General features: G+C 44.2%; 2 protein-coding genes across 5 annotated transcripts in view; one reads left to right on the forward strand and one right to left on the reverse strand.

Annotated features, from left to right (window-relative positions):
* Positions 1–17,314, forward strand: part of TCTN1 (tectonic family member 1) — a 37,201-nt gene extending 19,887 nt beyond the window's left edge. For 2 of the 4 annotated variants that reach the window (XM_063086247.1, XM_063086250.1), the window contains 9 exons: positions 531–551; positions 5,186–5,320; positions 5,814–5,939; positions 6,324–6,409; positions 6,979–7,119; positions 8,287–8,449; positions 10,503–10,628; positions 11,064–11,208; positions 12,046–17,314. In XM_063086247.1, the coding sequence (XP_062942317.1) occupies positions 531–551; positions 5,186–5,320; positions 5,814–5,939; positions 6,324–6,409; positions 6,979–7,119; positions 8,287–8,449; positions 10,503–10,628; positions 11,064–11,207 (942 nt within the window). In that variant the 3' untranslated portion in view covers position 11,208; positions 12,046–17,314. Of the gene's footprint in view, positions 1–530; positions 552–5,185; positions 5,321–5,813; positions 5,940–6,323; positions 6,410–6,978; positions 7,120–8,286; positions 8,450–10,502; positions 10,629–11,063; positions 11,209–11,632; positions 11,670–12,045 lie in introns of all 4 variants that reach the window. The other 2 variants (XM_063086248.1, XM_063086249.1) reach the window with 2 other exon arrangements.
* HVCN1 (hydrogen voltage gated channel 1) overlaps positions 11,850–17,661 on the reverse strand; it is a 28,562-nt gene continuing 22,750 nt past the window's right edge. The window contains exons 5-8 of the mRNA XM_063086251.1: positions 16,845–16,949; positions 14,352–14,583; positions 12,735–12,847; positions 11,850–12,478 (exon numbers count right to left, since the gene is read on the reverse strand). Coding sequence (XP_062942321.1) covers positions 12,413–12,478; positions 12,735–12,847; positions 14,352–14,583; positions 16,845–16,949 — 516 coding nt within the window. The 3' untranslated portion in view covers positions 11,850–12,412. The remainder of the gene's footprint in view (positions 12,479–12,734; positions 12,848–14,351; positions 14,584–16,844; positions 16,950–17,661) is intronic.

The following is a 17,661-nucleotide window of genomic DNA, read 5'->3' on the forward strand; positions in this document are numbered from 1 at the left end:
GATGAGGTTAGGAGAGATGGAGGACAGGAAATGAAGGGAAGTCGAGTCTTTCAGAGGGAGACATCCAGCTGTACTGGGAGGCAGGAGCTTGGCATCAAGGGGGCCTGGGCTAGAGGCAGGAAGACCAGTTAGGAGGCTGTGGAAATCACCTGGGTAAGCAATGGTGTCCTTCCAGTAAGGACAGGTGTAGTGAGTGAGCAGGAGGGCAGGAGCTGTGCCCTCCCCACGGTGTGTATGGCAGCGATGGCCATGTGGAAATAGGGAGTATGAAACGGAAGCATGGAGGCTTCCTGAGACTAGCTCTTGAGCTGGCCACTGAGCTTCTGCGGTGAAAGTGCAGCATTACCTCTTTGAATATAACAGACACACAAACATATGTAGATGGCAAGTCTTGACTAAGGAAATTCTGTCTTCTTCTTTGTGAAATCTTTGATAAGATGAATATGCCCTTTTAATCCAAGGTCTGAAAAAGCAATTGAAATCCTCCTCATTGTTGTACTTAAAATTTGTTGTGGTTTCTTTTTGTCTAGGTGCCTAATTCAAGAATAAAGGTAAGAGTATTTATTGATTGATTGATTGATTGATTGATTGATTGGTGGCTGGCTGGTATGGGGATCCAAACCCTTGACCTTGGTGTTATAACACCGCACTCTAACCAACTGAGCTAACTGGCCAGCTCCCCCTTGAGTATTTTTTTTTTTTTTTAAAAAGATGACCGTTAAGGAGATCTTAACCCTTGACTTGGTGTTGTCAGCACCACGCTCAGCCAGTGAGCGAACCGGCCATCCCTATATGGGATCCAAACCCATGGCCTCGGTGTTATCAGCACCACACTCTCCTGAGTGAGCCATGGGCTGGCCCCGAACCCCTTGGGTATTTCTTAATGGAAAATAAGATCATTCATAGCATACTATCTTATTTCTGAGCAATTTGAAGTGAATACATTTATGATTAGAAAGGTACCTTATTTTATTTATTTTCTTTGGCAGTCGGCTGGTATGGGGAACCAAACCTGTCATCTTCGTGTTTTGTTGCAACCAACTGAGCTAACTGGCCAGGCCTTGAAGAGTACTTTACTGCCAGTAACATAAAACATTTTGCCCAAAAGCAAGCTGAAGTGCAACAGGGAAATTCCTGAGTAGATGACCCTTCTGGAATCCCACTTCAGATTTTCTGAATCCCTCAGTTTTGGTAGCTCCACATGTTTTCATGTCTAAATGACCCAGCTGTCTTGACCAACAATGGGTATGATTGGCTTCTGGACTTTCAGGCCATCCCTTGCTCTCTTCTTGGTCTCCTGTCAGGAAAGCTGGCTAGCTCCCAGGATGCTTTGTGTTCAGTGTAGAATCTGTGGGCATTTTGCTCAGTGGGTGTGCACACTTGTGTAAGGAAGCAGGTACTCTCAGAGTGTCCCATCAGGTTGGTTTGAGGGTAGATTCTATTCAAAACTTTGTTGCCCCCACCTCGGGGGTTCTGTTGGGCTGTGGTCAGGAGGTCAAAGCATCTTTGTGGATATATCAGAGAAGCAATGTGGATCTTCTACCCCCTATTCTAGGTTCTGTGCCCTATGCCTGCCGGCATGTGAACACCATCCCCAAGGAGGCCTGAGATGATGGACTTGTCGTAGTCTCCCAAACCCTGTGGAATTGGTCAGCCTAGGTTCAAAACCCAGCTTTGCCATTACTTTCTTGTCTGATATACACCTCAGTTTCCCTTTGTCGAGTGGATGGTAAATGCCCGTGCAGAGGCTTGATGCAGGACTGAGTGGGAGAATGTGCGGGCAGCGACACTGGCTGCAGTTGATTCCGGACACAAACATATTTGAGGGAGATATTGAAAGGAAGCAGCCGTGTGACCCTGGATTTCACACTACTGTGTGTGAACCTGATTCACTCATCTGTGAAGGTGTTTTCAAACTTGTTTTGGTTTTAGCGCCCCTTTGTCCAATGCAGACTTAAGCAGAGCCCTTCCTAGTGTGGAACAGTGATTGAATCCAGACCTCTGCTGGGCGGAGCAAGGGTGGAGACCAGAAGCCTCTGCCTGACCAGTCTCCCCATCTCTCTCCTCTTTGGTCCCTCTGAGGAACCCCAGGGCTCCCAGGAACCCAGTTATGAAAGTCACATCATGGAAAAAAAAGAAAAAATAAGTCACGTCATGGGCCAGCTCTCACATCCTTCCAACCACTAGAAAGTGCTTTGATTCCACCATTGAAATCTTGAGCTGTATGTGGAGGCAGTGACCCCATCTGCCTTGTTCATGGTATATCCTCATTTGTAGTGTAGCACCTGGCATGTCCTGGGCACTCAGTGGGCTATGTGTTAAGTGAGGGAGTGACCAGGAGGTTGGGCTAATCAGGTTAGGAAGGCCTATTGTGAAGAATGGGGGATGTGACTGGAAGGTATGGAGCAGGAGCTAGGCATTGTTCTAAGTGCTGTACATGTCTCAAGTCCTTGAATCCTCTCAGCAGTCATAGGAAGGAGGTTCTGTTATTGTCACTCTGGCAGATGAGTCACAGAGAGATGAATTAGCTTGCCCACGGCTACACATGTAGGAAGTGGCCAAGCCAGGGTGGGAATCCAGCCAGTCTGGCCACAGACACCTTACAATTTACCACGACAATGGACTAGCTCTACTGTGTGACAGGACGCATGTTACCAGTGTTACACATGTTGCCTCTGTGCTTTCTGAGGCCACACAAGACATGGCAGACGGGGACTTCCAACTCAGGTCTATGTCACATCAAAGCTTGTGCTCTAAAGGACAAGCATATAAACTAATAGCAGGGATTTGTTTAAATTAAAAAGAAAAAAATAAACTTCCAGGGTCTATTAGAGGATCAGGAATATAGAAACCGGATCTAGTCTTCCCATTAGGTGAAGCCTGCTATGATTGCCCAGAATCGCTGTCAGCATCTGTCAAGCCACCAGTGAAAGATTTAAGTAGAGCCCTATAGTTGCATTGTTGAGTATGCCGAACTTCTTTACCAGTAGGTGGTTTGGGCATGGAATATGATTGAAGAGGACATTGAGGAAATCAGAACACCCCTACCGTTGAATTCTCATGACGGTTCCAGTGAGATGTTGATGGACAAGTGCAGCTCTTGCCATTTACATGAGTCCACCAGTCTTTCTACAGCTTATTGAAAGTGGGCCCTTCCATTTTTGCCAACTATACCCACACACTGTGGGAGTGGTCCCATCACAGGCTGGTATGGAAGGGCATGTACTTTCCTGGACCCCAGTGTCATTGATGAATCAGGGATCAGTATATTCAGATCAAGGAATCCGAGGCTCTCTCTCTTTTTTTTTTTTTTTGGCAGCTGGCCAGTACAGGAATCTGAACCCTTCACCTTGGTGTTTATCAGCATCACACTCTTCCAAGTGAGCTAACCAGCCAGCCCCTGGGGCTGTCTTTTGAATTAATTGGTAGCATAAGACTCCCTACATAACTAATTAAATGGCAGCACGAGACTCTCTATGTAATTCTTGAACCCATTGGTACAGCTTGTTATACAGAGGGTATTGTGGTGGATGTTTTTGCCTTCTGCCAGCCTTGACACATGACAGCTTATCTTTGTTACTGAATCATAATGTTCTTATATGAGAGGTTTTGACTTATAAGGACAGTTCAGGTCCTCTTGGTCATGGCAGCAGACACATGAGGACTGCTTATTTATCTCTATAATAACAGCTTAAATACATAGTAATTTTGAATTAAAAACACCATGGCACATGACTGAGGGCAAAGTTCAAAGCAATATAAACAACTCAACACATCAGGTTCCTTCCTAAACAGTGGTTTCCAAGATTTGAAATTTAGAGCAAATGTCAGACTTGTCTTATAGTTTGAGGAGGCCCAGCTATCTTTAGAGGATTTCTTGCTGCTTTATCACTCTGCTGGCAATAGCCATAAATGAAAAATTGTCCTTTAATAGCAAGGAGGTAATCAGGGCTTCCTGATTCTGCTTAAAAAGTTTGTCTCTGTTTTCTCTTGCCTATAATCCCACCACCCAGGGATAACTGCTTTGTGTCTGTGTGTGAGGGTGTGTATAGAAGTTGTGCATCAATTGAGTTGAATTCAGGGAGGTTGTGGGGGCTTAAGGATATGTATCCCAGGATTGTGTGAGGGGTGTGCCTGTGTGTGTATAGAGTGTGTGGATTTATCAGTAGGAGTTGTGTTTTGGAGGTGAGAGTACATATATACATTCATGTGCTGTATGACTTCATTTTGGTCAACTACAGACCACATGTATGAGGGTTACACCATATAGCCTAGATGTGTGGTAGGCCATGTCATCTAGGTTTGTGTAAGTACACTTTATGATGATCAGATAATGATGAAATCGCCTAATGCATTTCTCAGAACAGATCCCTGTTGTTAAGAGACGCATGACTGTATATGCGTTTGACAGTGTGATGGAGTTGTGTGTGTGTGTGAGATATAATTCACACACCATAAAACTCACCATTTTAAAGTATATCATTCAGTGTTTTTAATTTATTCACAAGGCTGTGCAACCATCACCACTATCTAATGCCAGAACATTTTCATCACCTTGGAAAGAAACCCTGTACTCATTTGCAGTCTCACTCGCCGTTCTTTCCCAACTCTCCTCCTCATCCCCTGGCAACCACTAATCTACTCTTTGTCTCTATTATCTTTTTGGACATTTCATTTAAATGGAATCATATAATACATGTTACCTTTTGTGTTTGGCTTCTGTCACTTAGTGCATTTTCAAGACTCATCTATATTGTAGCATATCTTAGTACTTAATTCATTTTTATGGATGAATAATATTTCTTTGTATGAATATGCCACATTTTATTTATCCATTCATAAGTTGATTGACATTTGGGTTATTTTCAGTGTTTAGATATTATTAATAGTACTGCTATAAACATTCATGTACAAGTTTTTGTGTGAACATATGTTTTCAGAGGTAACTGCTTTTAAGATTTTGGTTATATCCTTCTCCAGTATTTTCTTTGTGAATGTATATATGTATTTACATATAAATATATGTATTTTTGCAAATGTGGAATCAGAGTATGCATATTGCTCTGCAGCATTCCCCCACTTGGCAGCATATCAGTGGAGGTTTGTTTAAAGGTTTTTGCTATTTTAACCCATCTACCTCTGTTGTAGAGCGTCTTTAATAATCCAGGTCTTCGTCACCTTGCAGGTCCCTATCACTGTTCAGTCCATTGTCATTCAGTCTCTAAATAAAACGCTAACCCTCCTGGAAGGCACTGATGTACAGCAGCCGTCCCTTGCCGATGTTGGGCATGTTAGAATCTGCAATAACGTCGTTCTTGAGGTGGGTGCCCAATTTGGCTTTGAAAGCCCGATCTGTTTGTGGCAGACTCAAGCTGCATGTCCTAGGGGCATAACTGGACACTCTCCAAAGAGGACTCTGGCCCATCCTGTGGTGTGGCTTTTCTTGGCTTAGCCTCCTACTTGCTGTCTCATCAGAGAGTGTTTCTTTACTAGTCACCACAAACCTAGCGACTTGCGAGGATACGTCAGAATTGTGGTGGTGTTTGTTTTCACACGTTTCCTCTGCAGAGATGGGCTAATTGCATTCTGCTTAGACCAACTGATTTGGAACTTTTGTAATTGGACACAGAGAGGCTCAGATGACCCTATCTACTGGGGGCGATGCTGGGGAACACCTCTCGTAATCCAATCAGTCAGCAGAGAAAAGCTTCTGCAAGTGGAGAAATGGGAAAGGATTTGTTGCCTATGGATATTTTGTGTTATTAATACCTGTAATGGGAACAAGTGTATTTGAAATATCATTTTGTTTTTAGGTAAAGTACAGCCTCATATATACAGATGCAGGGGAAGTAACAAAGGCTGGTCTCTCTTTCCTCCTGGGGACAGTTAACAGTGCAGTGGTTCCACTACAGCAAAAGTTTGAAATTCATTTTATTCAGGTAAGTTTGATCAATTTTGTACAAGTATGTAATTGCCAAGTTAAGAAGAAATCATAACTTAGTGAAAAAAAACTTCGATTTAGAAGTATTACCACACTAACCCTTTGTACTGAACAGAGGGCTTGCATGTAGCATGTGGAGTTTATAATGAAACCAAGCACAGTCCTTGTATCTTTTGCCATTTGGGAAAAAGATTCCCTTCCATGTTAGCTTGTTCTTTTACAGCATGATGTCCTCCTACACTTAGTAGATATATTTATAGTTTTGAGTAGGGGGAGAAATTCTTTTACTGGTTGGTAATTCCAGATTTTATTATGAAAAGCATTTGATTTTCTCCTTATTAAAATGAGAATCATTTGGGGGCATTCCTGCATTGTCTTTCAGCAAAATACAAAGCCAGTTCCTCTCAGTGGAAACCCTGGTTATGTTGTGGGGCTCCCATTGGCTGCTGGGTTTCAGCCTCAGGAGGGATATCCTTTTTGGTTCCGTGGAGAGGACTGATCTCCCCTGTTCACATGTGTGGGCTGCACTTCTCTTTATTGCTGCGGGGCCTGTGGGCTGATCTTGAGAAGGAGAGGCCAGTCTTGGCCACAGCTCCCTCTGTGGCTCTGGAGGATGGGGGGTCTGGCTGCACAGCAAGCGGGGCTGAGTGGGGAGTGGGCAGTTGGGGGTGAAACAGCTTGTCCTGGGAAAATGTTCGGGTTTCAAAGTGAAATCTGAAGACAGAAAGGTTGGCATTTAGATGTTTTTAATTTCACATCTTAACAGAAATTCCTGAACAAATGTAGTGATTTTGAAAATTTGGAATAATTTTCAAGGACCAGTTTCTGGGGATTTTTTTCTGAGGATCTACTAATCAAGGAAAATAGTTATAACTATTTTTGGCCCTCTCCTGGGAAATAACTGTCAAATCCCAGAGGCCCAGAGAAAAGGGATTTGGGTCTCACTTATGCCTCATGTCACACAAGTGTTACTGTCCTCTTACCTGAGAATCAGGCTGTTCTGGCATTGGGTGATTGTCCCTTAACTGTCTGTGAATGTCCGGGATTATTCAGATCATGAATAGATATGGACAACTTACTATTCTTCGTAGCACAACTGAGCAAGACTGCTTAGACATTGAGGGGATCCGGACCCCAGTACTATTTGGTTACAATATACAATCTGGCTGTAAACTAAGGTAAGAAGGTAACTTGTTTCTATCTGAACTTGTTATTGTTGATCAAAAAACAAAGCATTCCTGCTCTTCCCAAGGTTAATCAAACCTCTGTATCATATAAACTGATGAGTTTATATGAAAGCCATATGTAGTTTATTATCATTATTAATGAATAAGTAGCAAAACTATTACAACCACTTTTCTTATCAAATATGTCAGTAAAAATCTCAAGGCTTTGTATGTTTCATTTTTAAGTTTGCATAGCCCTGGAGTTCACAGCAAAAATATTTCTCCTAAAAGTCCTTCCTATACTTCTGAATCCTAATATACACAGCACAACAAAACAAGTGAGAGGAAGTCCAGATGTGATCTGTTTTTAATTTATCTTTTTATTGTTGAATATATACATATTGTAAGATGTCAAGCAGCTCTGCACAGCATGTTGTGAAACCAGCAGTTCTTATCCTCATTTGCCCTATCCCAGAGGTAACCACTTTGAACTCTTGTGCCTTTTTTTTTTTTTTAAATATATCCCCAAGTTATTAAATAACCAGCATGTAATGTTACTTCTTGATTTTTTGGTTTTATGAATTTTTTATTGAGTTCCTACTATGGAAGACAAAGATTTGGCTCTTTCCCTCATTACCCTTATCCCACAACTCCCACACTTCCCTTATCTTCCCAGGGTAATTATTTTGGATAGACCAGTATTCTCCATTTACATTATTCTGATCTTTTTAGACCAGCATTTCTCAAAGGGTGTTCTGTGGAGTACATTTCTACAAGATGTCAGTAGGGGTAGGTCCATGGTTCAATATGTTTGGGACACACCAAATTCAAGTTAAAGCCACGATTCTTTCCCGAAGGATTTCTCAAAGCCTTTAATATGCCAGTGTGCTTCAGGAGGGACAGAAAGACATGGAAATGCAATGTTTCCCCAACTTTTGGCCATGGAACCCTTCTGTACAGAGCTGCAGTGGAACACAGTTGGGAAATGTTGTTTGGACTCCTCTCCCTGGCCAAGATTTCACAAAGTTAGAGGCACTTTAGCTTCTGTTAAATAATCCCTCTTTTGGAGAATGAGAACATAATGAAACTGGAGAGGGATACATGTCATAGAGGCCTTTAAAAACTGCTGGCACGTGAACCAACAGCCTTATTCAGTTGACATCTCTGTCCTTCCCAAAGGCTGCCCAGTGCTCTCCCGTGTTGGCTTGTAGTACAGAAGGTGAAGAGCCTGCTGAAGGGCCAGGGTTTCCCGGATTATGTGGCCCCTTTCGGAAATTCCCGGGCCCAGGATGTGCTGGACTGGGTGCCTATCCACTTTGTCACCCAGTCATCCAACATGAAGGTAAGGGGGAAGAAGTTGAAGGCCATGTGCTAGCATAGCTGTGTCTCCTACTTCCAGGTGGGGTGATGTAACAGGCAGCTGGGGAAACCACCTGTTAAGGAGGTGGCATTGGCTCTGGGGAGGAGCTTGGGCTTTGCTGTCAGATTGGCCTGAATCCTGAATACTGATTTTGCCCCTTGTTAGCAAGGTCGCCTTAGGCCAGCAACTTTAGGGGGTTTGAGCCTCTGTTTCCTCATCTGTAAAATGGGAATGATAGTCATAGCACCGCCCTCTAGGGGGTGTGGAGAGGGTTAAATGAGTAACATTCCTTTGGCCCTCGGCATGGTCCCAAGTGGTCACTCCATCCATGGGAACCACTTTCCGATCACCATCCTATTACTACTGTTATTGTTGGTGTTACACGAGCTCTCCCTAGGCACCTTGGGATATGACAGATGAATGTGAGGCCTGTCTCAAAGACTGAGACTTCCTCCCATCCACATAGCGGCCCCACCTAGTGTTCCTGGGTTCCTAAAGGCAGCCCACATGTGAGAGCTTTCACTTCCAAAGTTCCCCAAAGAGTTTAATGGAAGGTGATATTCTACAAATAGGTTCCTGGTCATGTGTGATTTCCCTTGCCCACCTTTTTCTTTTGTCTCAGCAGTGAGAGTGTAGCTATCCCCTCACTGGAGGTGTGCTCTCCATCTTGTCCTTAATTGCCCAGAATCATCTTGTCACAGTTTCTTCAGGCCTCTCATTGTCCTTTTAGCATATTTATAGCCTGGGCATCATGGAGGTGAGGACTTGCTGACTTTGATTCCCACCCTCTCCGCTGCATCCCTGGATTACCCCAGCAGAGCCCCAGATGACCCAGTCCCTGCTGCTCAGCTGCTGAGTCTTGGCTCTGCCTTCTCAGCAAACCAGGCCAATCACTCTGGCTTCTTGGCAATGGGTGAAAACATTATTATTAGTGCCCCTCAGAAGGGCAGACACAGGCTGGGAGGAGAGGTGGCAGCGCGGACAGAGCACTGCCAGGATCTGAGCTGGTCCAGGGTGCTCCGAAGGTCTGGAGCAGGTTTTGTACTAACCCTGCAGGAAACCCAGGTAGAAGCAGGTATGAGAGCAACAGCTAAGCTTGATTTACACCAGCTGCATGTCTCATCTTCTAATAACAGAATATTTGCAAGGATTGCTCAGCCTGCAAGGTTTTTAAGAGGCAGTTCCAAGCTAAGGAACTCCATCAGTGCTTTTTTGGCAGGCACCAAATCTAGCAGGCCTGCTGGTTTTTCATGCCCTGAAGAGATGTATTTAATTTTTTCTTTTGGAAAAATTACAAGCATAGACAAAAGTAGAATAGTACACTGGAGTCCCCATCTACCCATTGTGCAGCTTCAACAGTTTTCACATTTGCCAAGTAAAGGGTCTCTAAAAGCAGGAAAAAAGTTGGGAAGGCCCACTTGCCAGCTTTTCCCTTGGAGCTGACCAAACAGAGGTCCTGGGACAGAGGCCTCAGACCCGGCTCCTGCAGCATTGAACCTGAATTTGGGCAGCTTGATGGTGGCACCAGTGCAGATGAAGAGTTAATATCTTTGATACCCAAATATTACTTGCCAATTGATGAAATTAGATAAATGAAAATAAAGCACTTAAATTTCCTCTCAGTGCATTTTAACATGTCATACAATCAGGTTTAATTTATCTGTTAATCCATTTTCTCTCTTGCCCTTCCGCCCATTTCTCTCTGGAGTATCTGTGAGGTAGATGTAAATAGTTAAGGCCCTGAAGGTTCCACAGTTGGGTACTGGGATTACCACAACTCCCAGGTGATGCTGGCTTCTTTAGAAATAGGAGGGGATGGAAAAATTATGCTTTAGGTGTTAAAATGTTTTTGGAACATTGAGTAAAACGTGCTTTCTCTAAGTTGTTTTTATCTGACCTTTTAGTCTATTCATTCTCTTGTTCAGAACATTTTGTAATATGTGAAACATTTTATAATTAAAACTCTGAAGTGCTGATTAAGTTTGACTTGTGGTTGTGTAACATTCAAATTGATAAATGGCATTTTATTTTGCAGGATTCTTGCCAGCTCCCAGTGGCTTTGGTTATGGAAGTGAAGTGGACTAAATATGGATCCTTACTGAACCCACAGGCCAAAATAGTAAATGTAACTGCAAATCTAATTTCATCCTCATTTCAAGAGGTAGGCCTAACTTTAGTTTAAAGGTATGGGTTAAGACAGAAGTTCAGGCAAAACAAGTGTGATAGGTGAAATTTATTGCTTTGTGAAAAAGATAATTAAAACAATCTGAATTCTTAAAACAATTTAGCAGTCATTCTTTATCTTTTATTTAAAGAAAAACTCCACTGACAGTGGTTTTATTCACATTAACATTCTTTAGATTTGATCTTTAAAATTCTCATGAAAATTGAGTTATGATTGATACTGATGTGTTAATCACGACAACTGGGTAAAATTGTTTCTCTCGTCCAAGTTAATGGCCGATTAGCCCTCCATGCACCTATCAGATTCATGAACTGACAGTGGTTGAGTGAGGAAGAGAATGAAAGCTGTCCCATCTTTGTTATCCTGGTAACACACTGGAGGGTGGGGCTTGCATCTGTCTTTTTATTACAGATCAACACAGGAAGCGAAAGGACGATTCTTATTTCCACTGCAGTTACTTTTGTGGATGTGTCTGCACCTGCAGAGGCTGGCTTCAGAGCCCCGCCAACCATCAATGCCAGACTGCCCTTTAATTTCTTCTTCCCATTTGTTTGATGTAAGTTGTTGCTTAAGGAAACCATGTCCCACCCCTCTGGTCTTCACCTTTAGAGCAGTGTGTATGTGGGGCCAGAAGTCTCCTGGACACACTCCATTTTATTATACTTCTCCTAACCTTTCAGGCTACCCCAAATCAACACTGCTGCTCTCCACTCACTTTCCTGCTGACTTTTGTCCTTTTGGAAATCTTATTCTGTTCAGTTTGCATTTAGAGTGGAGAAGTATCTGGTCTTGGTCATTTCCAATACTCAACACATAGGTCACATATGGACACCAAATTGACTTTAGAGAGGTGGTAAAGAGAAAAGACCTTGAAGCAGTGTAGATATGGAGGATCTGTCAATTTTATTCATTCCTTGTTTTAATGTGAGTGATTTTAAAAATATTCACTGTTCTTAGTTCAGGTTTCCTTTCCTCTTCAGGTCCCTTTGAAATGAGTACAAAAATAGCAAAGTACAAGTGAGTACAAAGCCTCCTGAGGGGCTTGTCCCCCCAAATATCATGTTAATTACAGTGGAGTCTTGTCTCTAATTGCCATTTCTGTGCTAGGAACTGTCACTAGCCAGGTCTCCAATGGGTGGGTTGCTGTGAGATGCCACAGAGGAAAGAATACAGTAGGAGGGCCCAAGGGAAGAAGGGAGTTTATTTTATACATTAATTGTACAGTAATTGAGAAGAATGTTGTCAGGTGGCAGAACTAGGTGAGCCAGCTGGAGGCTGGATGATGCAGCTGGATAACGCAGAGGAGGGGCCTGAGGACAGCCTCCCTGGGGGACAAGAGAGGCTATTTAGGACAGCTTAGAAAAGTAGCTTCTCCTTTTCTTTTTTCTTTCAGAATGCTCATATGAAAAGATGCGCTGGTCCTTCAACAGACATGTGAAATTTGAAAACAGTACATTTGGTGAGATTAAACTTGTAACTGTCCAGCTTCACTTTCAAGCAAGAATGAAGTGTTCAACATGAGCAAATGTAGTAGTTTATACATCTGCTAGCATGAGGGGTGGGAATGGGATGGGCAGCTCTTGGTCATACCAAGAAAGAAATAGAGCCTTCCAAAAGGCTGTGTCCACCCAGAATCTATGCTGCGCAGGAGGAGGCAAAAGCATCCGAGCACACATCTCGCCAGGTGGCCCTGGGGAAGGCGGATGTGTCGTCCCAGGCCTGGGAGGTAGCACCTCTCTTTAGGTGGAGCTGGTGCGCTTCTAGTTCACCTCCTCGAGAAGTCCGTGCTCCCTCAATAGCTTGGTAAGTCTTTCAATTTCTTGCTCCTATTGCAAAAGCAGACAAATGTTGGGATTTACCTTCTGAGCCTCACCAGGGACATGACAGTCATTCAGTGAGCCCCAGGACACAAAGATGAACAAAAGCTACACTCTGTGGAACTTGGTGTGCTGAGGAGACTGCTGCAGTCAGACAGGGTCCACTGAGCAGCAGTGACAAGAGATGCTCTTGGGGGAGGGGATGCCTAGGCCGCAGCTGAAGGTGGGGAATCACGAACAGGATGTCCCAGATGTGTTGTCTTACCTTCTCAGAGCAGCTGAATTCGAGGTGTTGGATCTTAGCGGCCAATTGTATATTTATCTGTTTTAACCGTAAGAGTTGCCGTTCTGAACGTGCCTTAACCGAGATAATTATCCCTGAAAAAGAATTGAGGGTCTTAATGATACTGGTTTCTAATTTAACCACTAAGGAAAAAAAAAAGATATGTATGCTTACACATGTAATAGTTGAGAAGACAGTCATGTCCTTACTTAGAGGCTTCAGAACTAGGAGTGTAACATTTTTCATTTCTGAGCTACTCAGTACCCAGTTATGCAATATTTCTTTTTTTTTTTTTTTTTTTTTTTTTTGCCTTTTTTGTGACCGGCACTCAGCCAGTGAGTGCACCGGCCATTCCTATATAGGATCCGAACCCGCGGCAGGAGCGTCGCCGCGCTCCCAGCGCCGCACTCTCCTGAGTGCGCCACGGGCTTGGCCCTATGCAATATTTCTTTTCAGCTCAGAAATCCTTAAAAATATTCACAAGATGAGCATTGAGCTCCTTAACACAGAACTGTTCACGATGGTACTGGTGCATGGTACTGCTGTGTAGCACGGTGCGCACGAATACCACGGCAGCTCTACCTCTGAAGCAGACCTGGCCCTTCACCCACTGCACATGCGGCTCCTCACTAGGTCACCAAGGGACGGAGTTTGTGGTCAGAGGACGCACCTGCCTAACCAGGCCACACTGTGGCTCCCTCACCTTCGGACGATGATCCACACCTGTTATGTTGGGCTCTAGTCTGAGGATTCCCAAACCTGGCTGGGCACCCAAATAACCTAGGAGTACTTCAGAAATAAACACCTGCCTGGGCGCTCCACCCCAGGCCCTCTACACCGGTTTTTAAAAAATGGTTTGAAGGTGACTCTGACGCAGCACATCCACAGCAGGCATCTGAGCAACTCTGACTAGGTCACTACATCCACGTGAAATCACAACAGACGCATGGCTTCTCTGAAATGGAGGCCCTGTACCACATGCAGGGTGTGTGTGAGGAACAGGATTTTTACCTGAAATGTGGAAAAGTGGTGTTTCCCCAAGTGCGTTCCCCAGAGCCAGTCTATTGCACGTTAATAAGTGTTATTTCCTCCCAAGAATGTCACAGTGGTTAATGTGGAAACTATTCGAGTTCTCAGAGCCTTCCTCCTGCTAATGCTAATGTGTGTGGCGACTTCCTCAAGGGTGGCAGAATCCCATGCAGAGCATATCACAGCTCATGGCACCCCTTTTGGATGATGCCCACCCAAGGTGGGCCAGGGTGTGGTAGAATCCTCTTCAGGAAATATCAAGTTAAAGATGCTCTGGGAAAAAGTAGGAGGGTCTAATCAGAGATCAGTCTAACCTTTCCCATAAACATCGTTTAGTAACCATGAAAATATGGCCTAAAGGAGAAAGGTTGTTCCTCTCAGAGCACACATCCTGGTCTCCTTGTGTAGCCACAGAGGAGGCAATGGGATGCCAGATCACGCCACTTCATTGTTCTCTAGACTAGGGGATAAGGGGTGGGAAGGGGAAGGTGGCGGCCATGGCTGTAATGGGAAACCTTGTGTTTGTCGGGCTGGGCCTCACACCCACAACCCGGAGTGCTGGAGACGTACCATTGATGATGCGCACCACCCGCCACAGCCGGAGGAGAATCAGCAGGCCCAGAGCCTCAAACTCGTGCTCCCGGAAGAGGAGGACAATGTCGAGGATGAACGAGACCACCACCACGACGGCATCCAGGATTTCAAACTTGTGGTGGAAGAACTCCAGGCGGAAGGCAAATATTTTAAAGAAAATCTCCATCATAAAAAAGACCAAGATGGCAATGCTCATGCAGTGGAATACCTGAAGGGGGCAAGGAGCCACAGTCAGAGTGGATCTGGGCCCTGGTCACGGACAGGTCACAGAGGCGAGCTGACCTTGGGTGCACCTGCCTGGTTACCAGAGTGAGAATTCATTTACTTGACAAATACCGAACAACTTGCACCAGGTGCTGTTCTTGGTGCTGGAAACGTGGCTATGAACACCACAGACAAGCTTCCTGCTCCTTGCAGGGCAATTAGGCAATGTCAGAATGGAAACATCCACCATACCCTTTGGCCCAGCAATTCCACTGCTGGGAATTTATGCTACACTTAAGCTCCCATGTCCACAAAGATGCCTTGTATGGCCATTTCTACAGCATTGTTTTCAGAACCAAAGATTTCTTGCTATGTTTGTAGGACAGTATCAATATCCATTAGAAGGCACTGGTCAAATAAATGATGGTTGCACTAAACAACTGTTAAAAAGACTGAAGCATGTCCATATATACTGATGAAGAATGATCACCAAGGTAGACGGTAAGTGAAAAGGGTTCCCAGATCTTGACCTATAAATCCTAGTCCTCACTAAGGTAAACATTTCCAGTTCTAGTGCAGGGAAAGTACAAAGTAAGCTAGGACTCCCTGTGCCAGAAAGCAAGGGAATGCTCAAAGACTTACAAAATCATGTCAAAAGACACAGTCAGCTTGAAGAGGCTCACAGTGCCCACATTTGAGACAATTTGAAAGTAATGACTAAGGCTGATTGTAACACCCTGAATTAAAAAATCATAAATCCATATTGAGGCATGCACACACACGTTGGGGGAAAAGGAGAGCTTTTTTTTTTTTTTTTTTAATAGACAAATACCAACTACTAAATGTAGAAGGAAAGAAGAGAAAGTTACCATTTTGCATACTGCAGTGTATTCACTGACTCGGGCAAAAATCTATGGATGCCAACTGGGAAGAGGCCATTTGCATGCTGCCAGAGTATCACAGGGCAGATGACTTCCACTGCCAAGGGAAGAGTGCCCTGGACAGTGGAGCAGTCCAACATTTACTACCTAAATTGAGTGATCCACTAAGAATAGGATCTGCTGCCATGGTGTGCCTCCTGAAGATGCAATATAAAGAACACAGCTCGTCAATGAAGAATTCTTGCTAATTGAGTTTCTGGACCTAACATCTGGTATACAGGAAATAAATGAGTTAAAGGACCTCTGAGGAAATAACCAGACAAATCCAGAATGTGGGACATTCTACAAGATTGGTTAGACTCTTCCAACAGTCAAAGGCATGAGGGGGAAAGAAAAAAAGAAAAGGTGGGAGGACTCTTCTAGATTAAAAAAGCCAGAGGAGGTATAACCAAATTGAAAATTGGAAGTCTGGATCCTAGTTTGAAAAAAAGCACTATAAAAGACATTCTTGGGATAAATGAGAAAATTGGAATAGAGTAGTTATTAGATATTATGGAATTATTGATTTTTCTTTTAGAACTGATAATGCTATTATGGTTCTATAGGAGAAAAATCTTATTCTTAGGCATGTTGAAGTATTTAGGGGTAAAGTGTCATGATGTCTAACTTTCAAATGATCAAATACATGAGTATGTGTGTAGGGATATACAGAGATAAAGCAAATATAGCAAAATATATATTTGTCACTTTTCATAAAAAATTGAGAAAAAAGACAGTGTAGCAGGTACATTGCTGATTCCATTAAAACAAAGGGAGAGGAAAGATATTCATCTTTCTGTGCAAAGTCTTGGAAGACAGTGTAACAGGACTGGTGCTGGGATAGGGAGCAGGAGTGAAAAAGGTTTAATATTTCTTCCTACTCTTTTTACCACTTGAAAAGACATGGGTTTGCATATCAATTCCTTTTTTTTTTTTCCCAAAAAGGGCATGGGGAGATGCTTCTAAGCCTCCTCCTGTGGCACTGAGGGTGTGTCCTCTGCCCCTTGGGTGACTGACTTGGGTGGCTCCAGTGTGGGGACCATGCAGACTGTCAACAAGACAGGAGGAGAAACGACTCTCCTGCCTCTGGGGATGGGACAGTCTATCATTCCCCTGGTGAGACCATCCCTCCTGAATGAGCGACATGTACCAGCTCAATGGTCTAGCATTTCTCAAGGTTCAATTTGGAAAGGAAGACATTTCCTCTGCCCTTTGACTAAAATACCCAAACTGATGAGGCCCTGCTGCTCCCAGTGGGTTGTCAGCCCTACTCTGCCCCTGCTCAGCGCACATAAAAGAAATGAACTGTGTTAGCCAAACCCCGAAAGGGCTGCCCACACGCTACCTTGGCGGCATAGTTGTTCCCGTCGCGCTGGATGATCTTCAGGTCCAGAATGAGCTCGGCGAGCACCAGGAGGGCATCCAGGATGACCAGGCAAATGATGATGACCTGTGGACCGAGGGAAGCAGCAAGAAACCATGAGACCTAAACAGGGGTCTTCCTTCCATCATTACAAGCGGGTTGGGAAACAGCAGGGTGAAACCATCGGGCAGGTACCAAGGATGGGAGGCCACTCACAGTGGCCAGAGTGCCCTACAGAAAGCTGCTGGGGCCCACTCCTCCTTTCGGCTGACCCTCTGTCACCACTGGTCTTTTTCCAACTTGTTCACTGTTTCTCACATAACACTTCTCAAACCGAACTGCCACTTCCTAGATAGCAAAAAATAATAAAGTTTTTATTTTTCTATTTCTGGGGATTGCTGCTATTGGGGCACACACAGAACAGATGCTCAATAAATAATTCAACACATGCCAGCCTCAGAGGTCTGAGTTCTGGAAACTCAGTGACTGAAGGGACTGCCAACTTCAGGCAACTGGGTTACGGTGATGTCCACATAAACCTGCCGCAATTCACACGTGCTCATCAGGAGGTAAAGGGGGGATGAATCCTGGGTTTCCTGGAGAATTGAGAAGAGTTGCTGTGGGAAAGACAATCTTGGTGGCTTTGTGACCTGCTGGTGGAGGAGGACAGGTGGGTACCAGGATGGAGCGAGTGGGTGTTCTCACTGAAGGCAGATGTGGGATCAGCTGGTGGAGGAGGTGGTCACAGTGATAGAGGTGATGGTGATGCAGGTGAGGACACTAATGGGGTAGAGGAGAC

Source organism: Cynocephalus volans, chromosome 2 (assembly GCF_027409185.1).
Source record: "Cynocephalus volans isolate mCynVol1 chromosome 2, mCynVol1.pri, whole genome shotgun sequence".
NCBI lineage: Eukaryota > Metazoa > Chordata > Mammalia > Dermoptera > Cynocephalidae > Cynocephalus > Cynocephalus volans.